Source organism: Schistocerca nitens, chromosome 9 (genome assembly GCF_023898315.1).
Source record: "Schistocerca nitens isolate TAMUIC-IGC-003100 chromosome 9, iqSchNite1.1, whole genome shotgun sequence".
Lineage (NCBI taxonomy): Eukaryota > Metazoa > Arthropoda > Insecta > Orthoptera > Acrididae > Schistocerca > Schistocerca nitens.
In genome coordinates, this window is record NC_064622.1 from 15685012 (window position 1) to 15706899 (window position 21888).

General features: G+C 44.5%; 1 protein-coding gene across 15 annotated transcripts in view; it reads right to left on the minus strand.

Annotated features, from left to right (window-relative positions):
- The window catches only part of LOC126203013 (UDP-glycosyltransferase UGT5-like), a 972471-nt gene that overhangs the window by 38667 nt on the left and 911916 nt on the right, over positions 1-21888 (minus strand). For 5 of the 15 annotated variants that reach the window (XM_049937217.1, XM_049937222.1, XM_049937250.1 and 2 more), the window contains 2 exons: positions 4324-4380; positions 831-1411 (listed from right to left, as the gene is read on the minus strand). The exons of 8 other annotated variants lie outside the window; for them this stretch is intronic. In XM_049937217.1, coding sequence (XP_049793174.1) covers positions 831-1411; positions 4324-4380 — 638 coding nt within the window. Of the gene's footprint in view, positions 1-830; positions 1412-4323; positions 4565-21888 lie in introns of all 15 variants that reach the window. 2 more of the 15 variants (XM_049937255.1, XM_049937254.1) reach the window with 1 other exon arrangement.

The window sequence follows — 21888 nt, forward strand, 5'->3', positions numbered from 1 at the left end:
ATACTGGCGTATCACCCGGGGTGATGGTATGGGGTGCCATTGGTTACACCTCGGTCACCTCTTGTTCGTATTGACGGCACTTTGAACAGTGGATCTGACATTTGAGATGTGTTATGACCCGTGTCTCTAGCCTACATTCGATCCCTGTGAAACCCTACATTTCAGCTGGATAATGCACGACCGCATGTTGCAGGTCCTGTACGGGTCTTTCTGGATACAGAAAATGTTGGACTGCTGCCCTGGCCAGCACATTCTTCAGATCTTTCACCTACTGAAAACGTCTGGTCAATGGTGGTCGTGCAACTGTCTCGTCACAATACGCCAGTCACTACTCTTAATGAACTGTGGTATCGTCTTGAAGCTGCATGGGCAGCTGTACTTGTACACGCCATCCAAACTGTGTTTGACTCAATGCCCAGGCGTATCAAGGCCGTTATTACGGCCAGAGGTGGTTGTTCTGGGTACTGATTTCTCAGGACCTATGCACCCAAATTGCGTGAGAATGTAACCACATGTCAGTTCTAGTATAATACGTTTGTCCAATGAATACCCGTTTATCATCTGCATTTCTTCTTGGTGTAGCAATTTTAATGGCCAGTAGTGTATTTACACGTGTACAAATAGTAAAGAACAGTCTTTATGTTTAACAGCCATAAAATAAAAGCCCATTGATGACGCTGCACCTGCAGTGAAACTTGTGTGGAGCAAAAAACAAAATTGTGTTTTGCTAAAGGTATACCCCATCCAAAAATATACATATTATTGAAGGAAACATGGAAAAAAGAGCTTCAACCTCAGGATGGGTACTTGGGGACAACCCGTTTCCTTACCTCTGGCAGCTTCTTGGGTTCCCTGACGTGCAGACCGCCGACTTCCTTCATGGCGGGCACTAGGGGCCTCGGACACCCGTGCGAGAAGTGGTAGTTGACCAGCAGCAGCGACGTACGCCTCTCGACCTCCGACAGGCTGGGCAGCGTGCTGTCGTTCATGTGGGTCCGGAAGAGGGCGTCCACTTTCGGCATATAGTAGAAGTTGCGAATCAAATTGAAAGTCAGGGAGTAAAATGTGTTGTCCACCCGCTCGAGAAAATTCATGGGCGTGCTGTAGCCGAGGAACGGGGAAGGGACGTACGCGTACGGCATGGGGTTCCCCACCATGTGGGCCATCCAGTCGAGCCCCATGAAGGTGCAGATGGCCACGACGGGCGCCCCGAACATGTGCGCGTAGCCCACGAGGCACTCCGACATCACCACCTCGAGCACGACCACGTCGAACTTCTTCCCGGATCTGTACAGCCGCTGCACGTTCTCGTCCTTCAGAAACAGGTCGCAGAAAGCCTGCCCGTACGTTGTGGCCTCTATCATTTCTACGAACTTGTTGCTGGTGCTCATCTCGAAGAAGTCTATCTCCTCTGAAAAAGAAAGAGAGAGCAAGTAGTGAGTGGACAAGTGTTGATATCAGTGGGTCCTTAACAGTACAGGGTGCTGGAAAAACGTATCGAGTATTTTGAGAGATGGCAATGATCATCGAAACATGTACACGTATCCTGTAATAAGACTACTGGTCAACAAGACCAGAAGTACGTCTTTTCGACGATGCCATGTCACAGACAGGTTAGACGTATTTTAACATTTTAAGATGCACTTGAGAATCGCTATAAAGCTCAAATCATGACTGTGTAGAATACCCGAACAATTAACAGTCAAATGGCGGAAATTTTTATCGAAAAAAAGTCCAGTAAACATACAGTAATTGATCAAAAGTATCCAGACGTTAGCGGACGTCAATAGTGGCTGTGTTGACCCTTCGCCTTTACAATAACTTGTATACTACTCGGAATACTTTTAATGAGATGTCTGAATGTCCGTGAGGGAAGAGCCGAAACCAGGGGGTCTATTCTGTTCGGCAGACTTTTCCAGCGTCTAACGGACACAGGCACCCTTGCACCTCGGATAACTTAATCGAAAGGCCCCCGGAACATAAAATCAATAAACAAGAGCCGGCCGAAGTGGCCGAGCGGTTCTAGGCGCATCAGTCTGGAACCGCTCGATCGCTACGGTCACAGGTTCGAATCCTGCCTCGGGCATGGATGTGTGTGATGTCCTTAGGTTAGTTAGGTTTAAGTAGTTCTAAGTTCTAGGGGACTGATGACCTCAGCAGTTAAGTCCCATAGTGCTCAGAGCCATTTGAACCATTCCGGCCGGCAATTTCACAAAGCTGCTCCAACTTCCAAACAGACAGAGGCTAGACTGTAGTTTGCTGAAACACATGCCGATTTTTACCCTCCACGCTGCCCTCCAATGCTAAATTTGTGACCCCTTGATGCCTCAGAACATGTCCTACCAACCGATCCCTTCTTCTTGTCAAGTTGTGCCACAAACTCCTCTTCTCCCCAATTCTATTCAATACCTCCTCATTAGTTATGTGATCTACCGACCTAATCTTCAGCATTCTTCTGTAGCACCACATTTCGAAAGCTTCTATTCTCTTCTTGTCCAAACTATTTATCGTCCATGTTTCACTTCCATACATGGCTACACTCCATACAAATACTTTCAGAAACGACTTCCTGACACTTAAATCTATACTCGATGTTAACAAATTTCTCTTCTTCAGAAATGCTTTCCTTGCCATTGCCAGTCTACATTTTATATCCTCTCTACTTCGACCATCATCAGTTATTTTGCTCCCCAAATAGCAAAACTCCTTTACTACTTTAAGTGTCTCATTTCCTAATCTAATTCCCTCAGCATCACCCGACTTAACTCGACTACATTCCATTATCCTCGTTTTGCTTTTGTTGATGTTCATCTTATACCCTTCTTTCAAGACACTGTCCATTCCGTTCAACTGCTCTTCCAAGTCCTTTGCTGTCTCTGACAGAATTACAATGTCATCGGCGAACCTCAAAGTTTTTATTTCTTCTCCACGGATTTTAATACCTACTCCGAACTTTTCTTTTGTTTTCTTCACTGCTTGCTCAATATAAAGATTGAATAACATCGGGGAGAGGCTACAGCCCTGTCTCACTCCCTTCCCAACCACTGCTTCCCTTTCATGTCCCTCGACATGTTCGTATCCATCTGCATTTAACATTTCATTAAGCGCAATAAGGGGACCGCACCCTAACGACGAAAACCAGCCTCCATACTGTAGCACCACCTCCTCCCAACTTCACTGTTGGCTCTAAATATCAGGACAGGTCACATTCTTCAGGAATTCGCCAAACCCAAACACTTCCATCCGCTTGCCACAGATGATGCTGTGGTGTATCGACAGGTTGTAACAATGGAAAATTGTACTGAAATGCAGGAGGATCTGCAGCGAATTGACGCATGGTGCAGGGAATGGCAATTGAATCTCATTGTAGACAAGTGTAATGTGCTGCGAATACATAGAAAGATAGATCCCTTATCATTTAGCTACAAAATAGCAGGTCAGCAACCGGAAGCAGTTAATTCCATAAATTATCTGGGAGTACGCATTAGGAGTGATTTAAAATGGAATGATCATATAAAGTTGGTCGTCGGTAAAGCAGATGCCAGACTGAGATTCATTGGAAGAATCCTAAGGAAATGCAATCCGAAAACAAAGGAGGTAGGTTACAGTACGCTTGTTCGCCCACTGCTTGAATACTGCTCAGCAGTGTGGGATCCGTACCAGATAGGGTTGATAGAAGAGATGGAGAAGATCCAACGGAGAGCAGCGCGCTTCGTTACAGGATCATTTAGTAATCGCGAAAGCGTTACGGAGATGATAGATAAACTCTAGTGGAAGACTCTGTAGGAGAGATGCTCAGTAGCTTAGCTCGGTACGGGCTTTTGTTAAAGTTTCGAGAACATACCTTCACCGAAGAGTCAAGCAGTATATTGCTCCCTCCTACGTATATCTCGCGAAGAGACCATGAGGATAAAATCAGAGATATTAGAGCCCGCACAGAGGCATATCGACAATCCTTCTTTCCACGAACAATACGAGACTGGAATAGAAGGGAGAACCGATAGAGGTACTCAGGGTACCCTCCGCCACACACCGTCAGGTGGCTTGCGGAGTATGGATGTAGATGTAGATGTATAGTGTGATTCAATTATACCTGATTCTTGTTAACTCCTTACGGACACTCATTGTGCTAGCCGGACAGCTGGCAGTCCTTTGATTCCCTCGGCTGATCTTTCCACTCCCATCGTAGAAAAGATCGAAGGCCACGCCACGGTCCTGCACCGATCCCCGTTCCGACACCAGTTTTCAATCTGTTACGAAATCTGAAAACTCGCCTTAATATATTTGAGGAGAGCAGCCGGCTGTTGGGCGTTGAGAACTTACCTTCGGTTTCGAAAGGGTTGGGTATGAGGATCTCGGTCCAGTTGCCCGCGGTGCCGCCTTGGCTGGAGGGGAACGTGGTGACGGCGGTGATGCGGTGGCCGCGCTGCTCCAGCGCCCTCAGGTACGTCTCGGCCAGCACCCACTGGCTGCGGCCCACCGACTGGAAGATGCCCAGCACCTCGGCCGCCTGGAGGCCTGGAGCCAGCGCCAGCAGCGAAGCCGCCAGCAGGAGGGCGTTCATCTGGAAGCACCAGGCCCCTCCGGTGTAAGTGAGGGCGCTGTCCGCCACGTACTGGGTCATTCTGGAACTGGTGCCTCACTGAAACTTCCTGGCAGAACTGGATCGGGACTTGAACTCGGGACCTTTGCCTTTAGCGGGCAAGTGCTCAACCAACAGACTTTTAGACATTCCCAAATAGCGTCTGACATAGAGAAGTATTTTACACATGTGTGACTAGATTCCAGTCGAAGAAATTTCACCATTATAAATCCACTGCCGCATGATAAACGTGTATGGAGACAATATACAGGGTGTTACAAAAAGGTACGCCCAAAACTTTCAGGAAACATTCCTCACACACAAAGAAAGAATATATGTTATGTGGACATGTGTCCGGAAACGCCTACTTTCCACGTTAGAGCTCATTTTATTACTTCTCTTCAAATCACATTAATCATGGAATGGAAACACACAGCAACAGAACGTAACAGCGTGACTTCAAACACTTTGTTACAGGAAATGTTCAAAATGTCCTCCGTTAGCGAGGATACATGCATCCACCCTCCGTCGCATGGAATCCCTGATGCGCTGATGCAGCCCTGGAGAATGGCTTATTGTATCACAGCCGTCCACAATACGAGCACGAAGAGTCTCTGCATTTGGTACCGGGGTTGCGTAGACAAGAGCTTTCAAATGTCCCCATAAATGAAAGTCAAGAGTGTTGAGGTCAGGAGAGCGTGTAGGCCACGGAATTGGTCCGCCTCTACCAATCCATCGGTCACCGAATCTGTTGTTGAGAAGCGTACGAACACTTCGACTGAAATGTGCAGGAGCTCCATCGTGCATGAACCACATGTTGTGTCGTACTTGTAAAGGCACATGTTCTAGCAGCACAGGTAGAGTATCCCGTATGAAATCATGATAACGTGCTCCATTGAGCGTAGGTGGAAGAACATGGGCCCCATCAAGACATCACCAACACTGCCTGCCCAAACGTTCACAGAAAATCTGTGTTGATGACGAGAGAACATTTGCACTGAAATGAGGATTGACACATTGTTGGATGAACCATTAGCAGAAGTGTACCTGTGGAGGCCAATCAGCTGCTGATAGTGCCTGCACACGCTGTACATGGTACGGAAACAACTGGTTCTCCCGTAGCACTCTCCATACAGTGACGTGGTCAACGTTACCTTGTACAGCAGCAACTTCTCTGACGCTGACATCAGGGTTATCGTCAACTGCACGAAGAATTGCCTCGTCCATTGCAGGTGTCCTCGTCGTTCTAGGTCTTCCTCAGTCGCGAGTCATAGGCTGGAATGTTCCGTGCTCCCTAAGACGCCGATCAATTGCTTCGAACGTCTTCCTGTCGGGACACCTTCGTTCTGGAAATCTGTCTCGATACAAACGTACCGCGCCACGGCTATTGCCCCGTGCTAATCCATACATCAAATGGGCATCTGCCAACCCCGCATTTGTAAACATTGCACTGACTGCAAAACCACGTTCGTGATGAACACTAACCTGTTGATGCTACGTACTGATGTGCTTGATGCTAGTACTGTAGAGCAATGAGTCGCATGTCAACACAAGCACCGAAGTCAACATTACCTGCCTTCAATTGGGCCAACTGGCGGTCAATCGAGGAAGTACAGTACATACTGACGAAACTAAAATGAGCTCTAACATGGATATAAAGCGTTTCCGTACCCATGTCCACATAACATATTTTCTTTATTTGTGTGTGAGGAATGTTTCCTGAAAGTTTGGCCGTACCTTTTTGTGCTACCCTGTATACTGCCTGGCAAAAAAAAGTGAACTACACACAAGACAGTGTAACTTCGCACATGTACGCAGCATCGGTTGGTGTGTGAATGATCAGCGCTACTATTGCCTGTGACTGGTAGTATGGCATACATGTGCGCATTAAAACTGTGTACCGGACCGAGACTCGAACTCGGGACCTTTGCCTTTCTCGGGCAAGTGCTCTTCCGGTAGAGCGTTTGCCCGCGAAAGGCAAAGGTCCCGAGTTCGAGTTTCGGTCTGGTACACAGTTTTAATCTGCCAGGAAGTTTCATATCAGCGCACACTCCGCTGCAGAGTGAAACTCTCATTCTAGTGCCTCGCTGTATTTTATTTTTAATTTACATGTTTGATACAGATTATGACGGTGTAGTACTAATGTCTGAACGCTCTCTTCTACCATGTCCTTACAGCGTGGCCGTAAAGAGAATGGTGGTTTGGGTTGAGGTCTTGGTGTTCGGTTGCTATTTCAGCCAGGCCCAAGGGGCGCGAAGTACTTAGTTTAGCCCGGACCAGTGGCCATGTATATACCCACTGGAACATCCGTCTTGCTGTAGCTCTGTGTTACTGAATACTAAGCAAGGTTTGAACGACGAATAGCAGGTGGCGCTCAGGCAAATTTTGCGAATCGATTAATTCCTTCTGCATGAGGTTTTAATTGAAAATATTGCTCAGCTAATAGCACCATTTCTATGTGCGCCCTTTCGGTTTTACAAGCAAAAACAGTCACCTTCGATCGGATTTTACGTAAAAAAAACAAAAAAACAAAAAAACACGTTTTGTGGGAGGTTTCTGAAGCGCGGCACTTCTTTACGAATCGGTTCAAATTTGCAATAAGTAGACACACGGATAAAGTCAAAATAAAATCCTTTCTATCCAATAATCTTTACCCGTTGTCGAGATACGGTGGTGTAAAGTCGAACTAAATGTACTACGTAGAATTCGTTCGTACGTGAGATAAATACACGGAAAATGAACCAAATAAATAAAAATGCATTATTATGATAAAATTAAAAACTCACTTTCAAACTGTAGTTTCATTTGGATTTTTCTGTCAAAAACCACATCTTTTGTGAGGTTCTTTTACGCGCTCCATTTCTGTATATCAAAGTTGTGTCAATCGATTCCAACTTCATAAGGAGGTAGACAAATATATGCAATTGATGGGCGTCCGCCGGCCGCTGGTGGCCGAGCGGTTCTGTCGCTACAGTCTGGAACCGCGCGGCCGCTACGGTCGCAGGTTCGAATCCTGCCTCGGGCATGGCTGTGTGTGATGTCCTTAGGTTAGTTAGGTTTAAGTAGTTCTAAGTTCTAGGGGACTGATGACCACAGCAGTTGAGTCCCATAGTGCTCAGAGCCATTTGAACCATTTTTGATGGGCGTCCTGTTATTTTGTGTTAGCTTTATCCGTTGCCACAATACAAGTAACTTCGTCCGAAAGAGAATAAGAAGACCTATACCATACCAGTCGTCGCCAGAGTCCACAAAAATCTATACCGACTGACAAGCCATGACAATGGCAAAATGTCAAAATTGTGATGGAGTAGGAGCTGTGAACCACAATGAAAAAGCACAAAAGAGGAGAGTATGTCGTGGGCGGAGTCTGGGATGTAAAAAGCGCCAATATGTCAAGATGTTTAGATTCAAACGCCTTTCAAGCTAACAGACAAGTCTAAAAGTTAGTTTCACTCTTTTACAGCCCTAACTTCGTCCAGGACATATTCGACTTTTTTGTGCTATGATAGGAGTATCTTTCGTTCCAGTCTCTTAATGTTTGGGCCTCTCACTTATGCCCTCCTAGTTTCGTTGTCCCGTGACAGATGGCAGCAACGCAGCGCAGGAACACCCTCAATTGGCGTCTGACATAGAGATGCATTTTACACATGTGTGACCAGATTCCTGTCGAAGATATTTCACCATTTTAAATCCATTGCCGCATGATAAATGTTTATGGAGACAATATATTGTAAGTAGGCTGTTTATGTTTTCTTATTGGCAACGTTACGTAGCGGTCTGTGTGAGAATCACTGGCTGTGCTGTGTGCAGTCTGTGGCTGGTTTGCATTGTTGTCTGCCATTGTAGTGTTGGGCAGCTGGCTGTGAACAGCTCGTAGCGTTGCGCAGTTGGAGGTGAGCCGCCAGCAGTGGTGGATGTGGGGAGAGAGTTGGCGGAGTTTTGAAATTTGTAAGACTGGATGTCATGAACTGCTATATACATTATGACTTTTGAAGACTATTGAGGTAAATACATTGTTTGTTCTCTATTAAAATCTTTCATTTGCTAACTATGCCTATCAGTAGATAGTGCCTTCAGTAGTTTGAATCTTTTGTTTAGCTGGCAGGAGTGGCGCTCGCTGTATTGCAATAGCTTCAGTAACGAAGATCTTTGTGAGGTAAGTGATTTGTGAAAGGTATAGGTTAATGTTAGTCAGGGCCATTCTTTTGTAGGGATTGTTGAAAGTCAGATTGCATTGCGCTAAAAAAGTATTGTGTGTCAGTTTAGTGTTGATCAGAATAAGTAAAGAGAGTAATGTCTGAGTACGTTCAGTTTTGCTCAGCTGTTTGAAAATCAAATAATGTAAGAGGTTTATCAGCACAGTAATTCATTAATTTTTCTAAGGGAACGTTTCAATATACTGCCTGGCCGAAGAAAGTGAACTACACAGAAGACAGTGTAACTTCGTACATGTACACAGCATCTGTGGATGTGTGAATGATTAGAGCTACTATTGTCTGTGACAGATGAAATGGCATACATGTGCACATTAGTGCTATTACAAGGCCTGTTAGGGTACTTAGCGAGTGTGAACAGCGTCAGATGTTGAGTGATCAGTGTGAAAGACACAAACTACTAATGCGAGACATCGTTATCAACACCTGACAGAGTTTAAAAGGGGTCTCAGTGTACATCTCCATTTGGCCAGCTGGCAGAATCTGGCAATGTCCAGGTGTGACAGTGACCTTATCTTGGACCGCATGGGAACATGAGGGCAGGCATAGTTGGCCACCAGGTACCGATCGACGACGTCTGACGACCACAAGGGAGCATCGCCGCGTTGTCCGCTAAGCACATCATAACCCCGTGACCCCAGAGCCTGCCATCCGAGAACAAGTAATGGACTCCTGCAACATTCTGTCTCGCGCCACACCACTGGACAGAAGCTGGCTGCAGCCAGTGCTACCGTCCAATGCGTACGCCGCTACCTAGGATGGCCGTCAATGCCGAGTACGATGAAGACATGAGGACAGCTGCGACCCTCCCAATTTTTTGGACAGACACAGGGGTGATACAGTTGGCGTTGTGGTGTGGGGGAGTCATTGGGTGTGATTTCAGCTCATGGCTGGGGGTTCCTGGTGGAATTATGAGCTATGCTATGTTGTGGACGGCATGCATAACCCTCCATGTGACATTATGTTATTGGCATTTTTCATCTGGACAACTCTCGTCCACACATGGCGTGTGTCTCTAGGAACTGCCTACATGGTGTCGAGGTACTCCTGTGGCCAGCAATATACTGTACCCAACATAACATGGCTGAGCGAGGGGGCGCAGTGGTTCGCACACTGGACTCGCATTCGGGAGGACGATGGTTCAGACCTGTGTCAAGCCATCCAGATTTAGGTTTTTCGCGAATTCTCTAAATCGCTCCAGGAAAATGCCGGCATAGTTCCTTTAAAAGGGCGTGGCCAATTTCCTTCCCCACAATCGGACCTCGTGCTCCATCTCTAATGACCTCGATGTCGGTGGGACGTTAAACCCAAACTTCCTTCCTTTATTCCTTCCTTCCAGTATAACATTTGTGGCACCAGCTCGGATGTGAACTCTGTCTATGGCGAAGCAAGCCACCTCTAATCAGACAAGGGAAATAACGTGCTGACTTTTCCCCAGTTGCATGGCCAAGGTCAGTCCAACAGATCGCCTGAGATATGCTGCGACCGGCCAGCAAAGAGAGTGCACCGTATACCTTTTTAAAACTTAAATGTTCAAATACTGTGTCAAAACTTGGTCGGATTACGTAATGCGGAATATTGCGAGTCTCAAAATCGTTCGCTAATTAGTTACTTCGAAAATCTACTTTTCGTAAAATATTAATGCCAGTCGCACTCGTGTGCGACTGGCGCCAAGTTTTAACAGACATCGTGTTTCAGATGTACAAACGCGCCTAACAGCTCCTTCTTGGTGTCGGGATTTTTTTCGTCAGTGTATTTCTTTGTTTCCAATACGTTATCATTTATGTTCTTTAGCTTAGATATTCCCTGATTTTGAAATATACGCCAAGCTTTATGTCTATTACGGCGACTGCTTGATAGACCCTGTTTTAGACATCTGATGCTTTATTGAGGTGTGCGCACAGCGGTCGACGCGTCACTCCTAACGCAGCACAGCCACACTTTGTCTTGAGGGTCGTTCTGTAGCTGGACCCACCCAATAAAGATTCACAGTCAAATTTCCAGACACTGACGCTGGACGTCGTAAAACATTTTCCCAACAACGCGGGTGAGCTTGCGGTGGCCATCGTCAAAGCTGTGGAACTGGCTGGTCCCAGTTGCTGGTCAGGTGTTCACGGCCGCAGCAGGCGGGCTGCCGCTCTTCCTAGGCAAACGTGGGTGGACGATGTGGAAACATGACAGTACACAGCTGAATATTGCTCAGTTTAACTGTGCGAGTGAGCTTTCCCCTTGTCTTATGGCGTCCGTGAAAGACATTTGTTTCGGAGTGACCCTCGTACTTAGATTGCGACCATAAAAGCTGTGATGTCACCACTACTTCTACATGACTGTGACACGTCTAAGTGCCCAAGTGCCAGACCTGGAGACTTCGGTGCTGCGAGCGGTGATGATTTGTCCTCGGTGGTAAGGTCGGTGCAAAACCAGAAACTTAAACTAAAAGCGAAAAAGTCTCAATAACTGTAGTACACGGCCAAAAATTAGTTCTACATTCCACGGACAACTGCCTCCTATTCTTCTCGACAATGTTCTAATACCACGACACGATAAAGGCAAAGCCTCCGTTCCAGATTGTATATTAAGTCAGGTTTCCTTCAGAGTATGCTGGTACAAGAGCTGCATACTTGCCAATCACATACAACCGCTCGCTTGACGGAAGATTCGTATCTAAAGACTCCAAAGTTGCACGTGTCATGCCAATACACAAGCATGGAAACAGGAATACTCAGCAGAATTACATTCCCATTGAAACGTTTCTTTTTATGTCTAAATAAAGTTAAGCCCCAAAACTAAAATAATTTATGTAAACCTACGTAAGAAACGCTGTATTTTTGTATTAATTCCGTGTATTTTCTTTAAATTGTCTTATAACGTAAATTTGTCAGTAATTCTTAAATGTGAGAGCGCATACACATGTTAAAATTAGCAACTATCCTTTTTAATTGTCAAATACTACATCAGACGCAGCACAAGCGGCGCCAACAATCAAATTTTATGCGATCAGCCGGTCCGGAAAGCAGCGAAGTCTCCCGAACATTTTTCCACTCAACAGGCTTCCAGAACAGGCAGAGACCGAGGAAAAATGACGGTAAAGTCGCCTTCAGTTGTCTCCTTGTATGTAAACACGAGCGGCTTCTGGTTAGCTTTCTCTCGATATCTCTCTTAATGATCGCTCTCTCGAATGGTTTTGCAACAGGCAGTTGTGCTTGAAAGATATTTTCAAGGTCAATAAAGTATTTAACCATGTAAAAGTATCGTCATTATATGAATAATTGTTATTGTTTACCGCTGTTTACTTCAATAACATTAGGTTTGCCTGCCAGCATTTCTGTGATACAGCTAGGAGAACTGCAAGACTACCGACATATCGTTTGCTGACCACTGCCGAATATCATTGATGTTGAATTCGTGCCAGCCACTCACTCGTGCGTCCCTCAGATCTGTTAAGTCGATCTGTGAACGCAGTTTCCAGGCGGCGCGTCTGCTCATAACGCGTAACATTAATCATCGCCATACGGCCAACAAATGATGTGCGCGGTCGGTCCAATCAACAGTATCAAACCAGCTTAGACAAAATCTTGAATTACTACTATTTTCTCTCTCTTAGTGATAAATTTATCTGTGCCGCGTGATAATTTAAACTTTTTCTTTACTTGGCTGCTTCTTTTAAATAACGACACTCCAGTTAATTTCCTCATGTCAAAATTTATTTTTCAATTAGCACTAAACTGTAGATTAAAACTGAAGAAATTGCAAAAAGGTGGGAAATTGAGGAGATGGGACCTAAATAAACTGAAAGAACCAGAGGTTGTAGAGAGCTTCAGGGAGAGCATTAGGAAAATTGACAAAAATGGGGGAAAGAAATACAGTAGACGAAGAATGGGTAGCTTTGATAGATGAAATAGTGAAGGCAGCAGAGGATCAAGTAGGTAAAAAGACGAGGGCTAATAGAAATCCTTGGGTAACAGAAGAGATATTGAATTTAACTGATGAAAGGAAAAACTATAAAAATGCAGTAAATGAAGCAGGCAAAAAGGAATACAAACGTCTCGAAAATGAGATCGACAGGAAGTGCAAAATGGCTACGCAGGGATGGCTAGAGGACAAATGTAAGGATGTAGAGGCTTATCTCACTAGGGGCACTAGGGGTAAGATAGATACTGCCTACAGGAAAATTAAAGAGACCTTTGGAGAAAAGAGAATCACATGCATGCATATCAAGAGCTCAGATGGAACAAGTTCGAAGCAAAGTAAGGAAAGCAAAAAGGTGTAAGGAGTATAAAGAGAGTCTATACAAGGGAGATGTACTTGAGAACAATATTACGGAAGTGGAAGAGGACATAGAGTAAGATGAAATGGGAGATATGATACTGCGTGAAGAGTTTGACAGAGAACTGAAAGTCGAAACAAGGCCCCGGGAGTAGACAACATTCCATTAGAACTCCTGACAGCCTTGGGAGAGCCAGTTCCTGACAAACCTCAACCATCTGGTGAGCAAGATGTATGAGACAGGCGAAATACCCTCACATTTCAAGAGGAATATAATAATTCCAATCTCAGAGAAAACAGATGTTGACAGATGTGAACATTACCGAACTATCAGTTTAATAAGCCACGGCTGCAAAATACTAACACAAGTTCTTCACAGACGAACGGAAAAAACTGGTAGAAGCCGACCTCGGGGAAGATCAGTTTGGATTCCGTAGAAATATCGGAACACGTGAGGCAATACTGACCCTACGACTTATCTTAGAAGAAAGATTAAGGAAATGCAAACCTACGTATCTAGCATATGTAGACTTAGAGAAAGCTTTTGACAATGTTGATTGGAATACTCTCTTTCAAATTCTGAAGGTGGCAGAGGTAAAATACAGGGAGCGAAAGGCTATTTACAATTTGTACAGAAAGCAGATGGCAGTTCTAAGAGTCGAGGGGTATGAAAGGGAAGCAGTGGTTGGGAAGGGAGTGAGACAGGGTTGTAGCCTATCCCCGACGTTATTCAATCTGTATATTGAGCAAGCAGTAAAGGAAACAAAAGAAAAATTCGGAGTAGGTACTAAAATCCATGGAGTAGAAACAAAAACTTTGAGGTTCGCCGATGACATTATAATTCTGTCAAGGACAGCAAAGGACCTGGAAGAGCAGTTGAACGAAATGGACAGTGTTTTGAAAGGAGGATATAATATGAACATCAACAAAAGCGAAACGAGGATAATGGAATGTAGTCGAATTAAAGCGGGTGATGCTGCGAGAATTAGATTAGGAAATGAGATGCGTAAAGTAGTAAAGGAGTTTTGTTATTTGGGGAACAAAATAACTGATGATGGTCGAAGTAGAGAGGATATAAAATGTAGACTGGCAATGGCAAGGAATGTGTTTCTGAAGAAGAGAAATTTGTTAACATCGAGCATAGATTTAAGTGTCAGGAAGTCGTTTCTGAAAGTATTTATATTGTGTGTAGCAATTTATGGAAGTGAAACATGGACGATAAATAGTTTGGACAAGAAGAGAATAGAAGCTTTCGAAATGTGGTGCTACAGAAGAATGCTGAAGATTAAATTGAATAGAATTGTGGAGAAGAGAAATTTGTGGCGCAACTTGACTAGAAGAAGGGATCGGTTGGTAGGACAAATTCTGATGCATCAAGCGATCACCAATTTAGTATTGGAGGGCAACGTGGGGGGTAAAAATCGTAGAGGGAGAACAAGAGGTGAATAGACTAAACAGATTCAGAAAGACGTAGGTTTCAGTAAGTACTGGGAGATGAAGAAGCTTGCGCAGGATAGAGTAGCATGGAGAGCTGCATCAAACCAGTCTCAGGACTGAAGACCACAACAACAAATACCACTAAAGAGCGCCACACAAAAGAAACAGAAAATAATAACTCACCTTATCACTAACGGCCATTTAGGAACATATGCCGTGTTCGAAAATTATGAATTGCCTCGAAGAGAACGATTTACTGACAAATGGCCAATACGCATTTAGAAAATATCGTTCTCGTGAAACTAGCTCTTTGTTCACAAAAAGAAATGAGCACTATCGATAGGGACGTCAAATTGATCACTACAACCTGTTTCTAACCAAACTGCGCGGCTACGGAGTATCTTCCAAGTCGTGCGACTGGATTGAGTATCTTCTAAGTCGTGCGACTGGATTCGTGATTTCCTGTCACAGTGGTCACAGTTCGTAGTAATTGACGTTAAGTCATCAATTAAAACCGATGTAATATCTGGCATTCACGAAGGTAGGATTATAGGACCTCTGCTGTTCCTAATCTATATAAACGATTTAGTGGACAATCTGAGCAGTTGTCTTAGGTTGTTCACAGATGATGCTGTCATTTACCGTCATGTAAAGTCAGCAGATGATCAAAACCAATTGCAAAAGATTTAGGCAAGATATCTGTGTGGTGAAAAAAGTGGCAGTTAGCTCTAAATAATGAAAAGTGTGAAGTCACCAACATGAGTACTAAAAGGAATCCGCTAAATTTCGGTTACACGATAAATCACATAAACGTAAAGGTTATGAATTCAACTAAGTACTTTGGGATTACGATTACGAATAACTTATACTGGAACCATTACATAGATAATGTTGTGGGGAAAGCAAACCAAAGACTACTATTTATTGGCAGAATAGTTAGAAAATGTAAAAGCTCGACCAAAGAGACTGCTTACACTAGGCTTGTCCACCCTCGCCTGGAGAACTGCTGTGAGGTATGGGATCCTTACCAGATAGGATTGATGGTGGGCATCGGAAAAAGGTGAAACTAGGCCAGCTTTTGTTGTATTATCACGAAACGGAGGAGAAAATACCGCGGATATGAATGCGAAGTGGCGTGCCAAACATTAAAACAAAGGCGTGTTTCGTTGCGGCACGATGCTCTCAAGAAATTTCAATCACCAATTTTCTTGTTTGACCGCGAGAGTATTTTGTAGCCGTCCACGTACATGGGATCAAATTATCACCATAATAAAATAAGAGAAATAAGAGCTCGCACAGAAAGATTTAAGTGTTCGTTTTTCCCGCGCGCAGTTCGAGAATGGAACAACACAGAAATAGCCTGGAGGTGGTTGGATGGACATTCTGTCTGGAACTTAATTGTGAACTGCAGAGCAGTCGCGTACGTGTGTGTGTAGGGAACAGTGGAGAACTTGGCTCTGACTGTGGATGAGCATAGCAGACCTCTGTTGCCGAACGATACGACGATGGCAGACAAAGAACACCATCGCCAACTTCGCTCTGAGGTAGCAGAGAACCATCTAAAAAATGACGCTATGATTCCGCTTACCCAGGAGGAAACGAAGCTGGCAGTAATGAAATTATAGAAGAATAAGATGGAATTAAGGCATAAGTGCCGCACCAGCTAGTGGACCAATTTGTAGCATATACAACAGCGTTGTTAAATGAACGCCTTTTGCGGAGTCGGATGCTCCGAATATGGGAAGTTTCGAATATCCTTGTATTGAAACAAGTGGAAGACAAAGACTAGAGACAACCGAAGTGTTACAGGGTGATTTGTGTGGCGAAGGCTCTAGCCAGAGGTACAGGAAAAGCTTCCGCCTTCCACAAACAGGTCGTAGATACAGGGTGTTTCAAAAATGACCGGTATATTTGAAACGGCAATAAAAACTAAACGAGCAACGATAGAAATACACCGTTTGTTGCAATATGCTTGGGACAACAGTACATTTTCAGGCAGACAAACTTTCGAAATTACAGTAGTTACAATTTTCAACAACAGATGGCGCTGCGGTCTGGGAAACTCTATAGTACGATATTTTCCACATATCCACCATGCGTAGCAATAATATGGCGTAGTCTCTGAATGAAACTACCCGAAACCTTTGACAACGTGTCTGGCGGAATGGCTTCACATGCAGATGAGATGTACTGCTTCAGCTGTTCAATTGTTTCTGGATTCTGGCGGTACACCTGGTCTTTCAAGTGTCCCCACAGAAAGAAGTCACAGGGGTTCATGTCTGGCGAATAGGGAGGCCAATCCACGCCGCCTCCTGTATGTTTCGGATAGCCCAAAGCAATCACACGATCATCGAAATATTCATTCAGGAAATTAAAGACGTCGGCCGTGCGATGTGACCGGGCACCATCTTGCATAAACCACGAGGTGTTCGCAGTGTCGTCTAAGGCAGTTTGTACCGCCACAAATTCACGAAGAATGTCCAGATAGCGTGATGCAGTAATCGTTTCGGATCTGAAAAATGGGCCAATGATTCCTTTGGAAGAAATGGCGGCCCAGACCAGTACTTTTTGAGGATGCAGGGACGATGGGACTGCAACATGGGGCTTTTCGGTTCCCCATATGCGCCAGTTCTGTTTATTGACGAAGCCGTCCAGGTAAAAATAAGCTTCGTCAGTAAACCAAATGCTGCCCACATGCATATCGCCGTCATCAATCCTGTGCACTATATCGTTAGCGAATGTCTCTCGTGCAGCAATGGTAGCGGCGCTGAGGGGTTGCCGCGTTTGAATTTTGTATGGATAGAGGTGTAAACTCTGGCGCATGAGACGATACGTGGACGTTGGCGTCATTTGGACCGCAGCTGCAACACGGCGAACGGAAACCCGAGGCCGCTGTCGGATCACCTGCTGCACTAGCTGCGCGTTGCCCTCTGTGGTTGCCGTACGCGGTCGCCCTACCTTTCCAGCACGTTCATCCGTCACGTTCCCAGTCCGTTGAAATTTTTCAAACAGATCCTTTATTGTATCGCTTTTCGGTCCTTTGGTTACATTAAACCTCCGTTGAAAACTTCGTCTTGCAACAACACTGTGTTCTAGGCGGTGGAATTGCAACACCAGAAAAATCCTCTGTTCTAAGGAATAAACCATGTTGTCCACAGCACACTTGCACGTTGTGAACAGCACACGCTTACAGCAGAAAGACGACGTACAGAATGGCGCACCCACAGACTGCGTTGTCGTCTATATCTTTCACATCACTTGCAGCGCCATCTGTTGTTGAAAATTGTAACTACTGTAATTTCGAAAGTTTGTCCGCCTGAAAATGTACTGTTGTCCCAAGCATATTGCAACAAACGGTGTATTTCTATCGCTGCTCGTTTAGGTTTTATTGCCGTTTCAAATATACCGGTCATTTTTGAAACACCCTGTATGAGCCCCTTGCAGTACGGTTGCAGGAAAGGGAAATCCACCGAGACTGCGATAGATCACGCAGTGCATACTGAGAACATCTCATACGACAAGTTTGTTACAGGCGTAAGAGTTGATACAGCTGGGGTGTGTGATAATTTATGGCGGCCTGCCCTGTTCCAAAGTCTGATACAGCTACTAGGGCCCTGGATCAGGGTTTTATTTCATGATTGCAAAACGTCATTTCATGGTTCTCGTCAGAATTGGGAGTAGAAAGAGATCGCACGGGGTGATGTCCGGGGAATACGGTGGCCGAGGCAACATAATCGTTCTGTTTTTTGCCGAAAAAAAAATACACAGAAGCATTGAGATGTGGACGAAAGAATTATCGTGAATGCAATTTGCACGCGTGGTTTTGCCACAATTCTGGTCGTTTTCTGCGGATTGCTGCACGAAAAAGGCGCATAGCTACCAGATAGCGTTCGTTATTGACCGTGCGACCATAAGGCAGGGACTCGTGATGCACTACCCCAATGTAATCAAAGAAAAAACTGAGGAGAATCTTCACATGTGATCGAATTTCTCCAATTTTTTTCGGCCTTGGCTCTTCAGGTAGTTTCTACTGGGACCAATGGGCCTTGGTTTCAACGCCATACCCGTATACCCACGTTTTATCACCTGTCCAAACCATCTTTAGAAGTTTTGGATTGTTGTAGATTTGATTCAGCAGTTCCTGAGCGACGTCTCCGCGACGACGTTTTTGGTGGAAATTCAACAATTTTGGAACAGATTTTGCTGCTACTTGTTTGATCCCCTTCACCCTCCCCACGTCCTATGCATCCTCGTTATTATCTAGGTTATCCACATTTCCTTTCAAGTATGTTTTAAATTGTTTATACATTTTCTAGTTCTTTCTCCTCTTAATAAGAAACAGAATTCACTACAATATTGGATCCTTTTGACTGTAAATAAACTGAAAACATTTTTACGAAACAGTAGTTTTCAGAATTTTAAAGTTCTTGAAGTTTTTAAAGTTTTAAGGTTTATTCAGTGGACACTGGCTTCAGATCTGTTGAGTTACCGTAACATATGCATATCATGTTCCACAAGCTTTAGCATAACTTATGGGCTTTATGTCAACTGTCGCTATCATATTCTACAGATTGCTTTTAAAAAAAAGTTTTTGTACTTTTTTACCCAATGTTCCTTGTTATCATTCGCGTATCCCACAAAAGACCACCAATCATTCGGTGGAGCCCGCGCAGCATCAGCACATGCTCGAGCCGTCTACGGGTAAGCTGTTTACTTCCCTGCCTTCAGTATGGCCAACGCAAGCTGCTGCGTACCATGTTCGCGATTGAGTAAAGACCGGAAAAGCGCTAAGTGCGGTTTTCAGGTTTTGCTTTTCCGTCAATAGCCTTCTACTTGACGGGTTTGCCCCAGGTAGAATATCCCTCCATTTTGTGGCAACAACTTCTTGGTTTTTCATTCTGGCCCAAAATTAGGTCTTAATAGTTTTTCATTTATTGTCTCCTACCAATGGGTCAGTATGGTATGGTTCAAATGCTTTCTGAGCACCATGGGACTTAACTTCTGAGGTCATCGGTCCCCTAGAACTTAGAACTACTTAAACCTAACTAACCTAAGGACATGATACACATCCATGCCCGAGGCAGGATTCGAACCTGCGACTGTAGCGGTCCCGCGCCTTTAACCGCTCGGCCACTCCGGCCGGCTGTATGGTATGATTTGTTTAGGACCCATCTACTGTATTGGAATCTGGCTGTTTTATTTTATGCAATACCGCCTTTTAGTGGTGTTTTGTTCTACTGGACAAAGAAAGGTGGGTGCAAAGATCCGAGCTATTCAGTTATGTGACTACTAACATTTTAATATTCTCATGTAAAAGTTTTTAATACCTTTCAAAATTTTTAAAAAATCTTAAAATAATTTACCATACCAGTGTATATCTGAGGCTGTTATTCCTTCTCGATTTACTGTTATACAGATTTTCACATGAACACATCGCTTTTAGAGACACAAAACCGGTTGTGATCCGATAATGGACTAAATACAGCAGAAGCGGCTTACACAACCAAAAAAGTTGCTTGCTATGAGCCAAAGGCTATGACATCATTATGCCCTATGATGGTGATTCGGCGGTTTTCGCTGGCCGCTGTGGCCGAGCGGTTCTAGGCACTTCAGTCCGGAACCGTGCTCCTGCTACGGTCGTTGGTTCGAATCCTGCTTCGGGGATGAATGTGTGCTATGCCCTTAGGTTAGTTAGTTTTAAGTAGTTCTAAGTTCTATGGGGACTAATGACTTCAGATGTTAAGTCCCATAGTGCTCAGAGCCATTTGAACCATTTTTTCGGCGGTTTTCCAGAACCTTCTTGTTTGCATCCTCCACACTGTCATCAGTAATTGACGTGCTAGGGCGTCGATGGCGGTCGTCGTCTTCAACGCCTTCTCGACCCTCATCATTTGCATCATTCAAAACTATTGTCTTACTCGTAGTATATCAGCCAAAAGCTAAAGTTAACCTGTCGAATGTACCGCTGCAGTTTATTCCGTTTTCCACGCAAAATTTAATGCAAATTCTTTGATCCACATTTTTCGAAATTAAAAATACGCCGAGCGCTCGAAAACAAGCATAACCTTTTCGATTGTCAACAATACACTCAATTTTCAAAACAGCTGAAATGCAAACACATGTCAGGAAAATGTGTATGAACAAGCTAACAAAAATTTAAAAATCGAATGTACAAAGCCTATCAAAGTAAAAAACTCCGTTCCTTTTTGATCACACCTCGTACACATACTAATGCTCAGATGTCAGTTGCGTTCTCAGCACTAACGGTGAAATGTGGAACCAGCGTGGTAGAAAATATCCCCAATTTGGTCTTTGGTTCCATAGCGTAACATATGAATACACTCATTATAGATTGTGTTAACTCCACATAAAGCTAATGGGCCAGAGCTTTGATCCCATGAGTGAGGTTCAAATGGTTCAAATCGTTCTAAGCACTATGAGACTTAACATCTGAGGTCGTCAGTCACCTAGACTTAGAACTTTCTGAATGTGAATAACACCTAACAAACAGCCTCACTAAACTTTACGAATATTTTAAGATATAGGGGCTTAGACCCAGTTTCTATAAAACAGAAGTATGTATTTTCCACCTCTCCAATCGCCTAGCATCAGGAAAGGTCCACCTACGGTTTGGCTGTCGTGGCATAGTCAGGTACAACGGTAAGCTAAAGTACCCCGATGTCACTTTAGACTCCTGATGTAAACACCTTTCGAACACAGCTAGGAAGGTGCTACAAACGCGGGTGAACGTGGCGGGGAAGTTGGCACGCAGTTCAGTGGGAGCTCAAATGGTACAAATGTCTCTGAGTACTATGGGACCTAACATCTGAGGTCATCAGTCCGCTAGAACTTAGAACTACTTAAACCTAACTAACCATTAGACATCACACACATCCATGCCCGAGGCAGGATTCGAACCTACGACCGTAGCAGCAGCGCGGTTCCCGACTGAAGTGCCTAGAACCGCTCGGTCACAGCGGCCGGCCATGAGTGAGGACCTTGAACTTTTGCTCGTATTCGTATTACGCCAGGGTACCACGAATTTGATGCTCGTACGAGTAGTCCTATAAAGCGTTTCTTTTTTTCTTCGTCTTCTACTTTTTATATCTACCTAGACATGTCTAACTCGTTTGGCACATCCATTCGAAAGGGATCACATACGGGCATAGAGTATGAGGCAAATCAGGGACAAACAGCGGCATTCATGATGATTACGCTGCCTGCATAGGCACTGGAATTTCTCCTAGTCTCTGCGTACGCAAAGTTGCATGACTCGTGTATCACACAATACTTAACTCTTTTTTGAATGACAACATTTTCACCATCGTCCCCCTTGCTTAATCTGAATCGCCAGATAACAATACTTAACGCTTTTTTGAATGACAACAT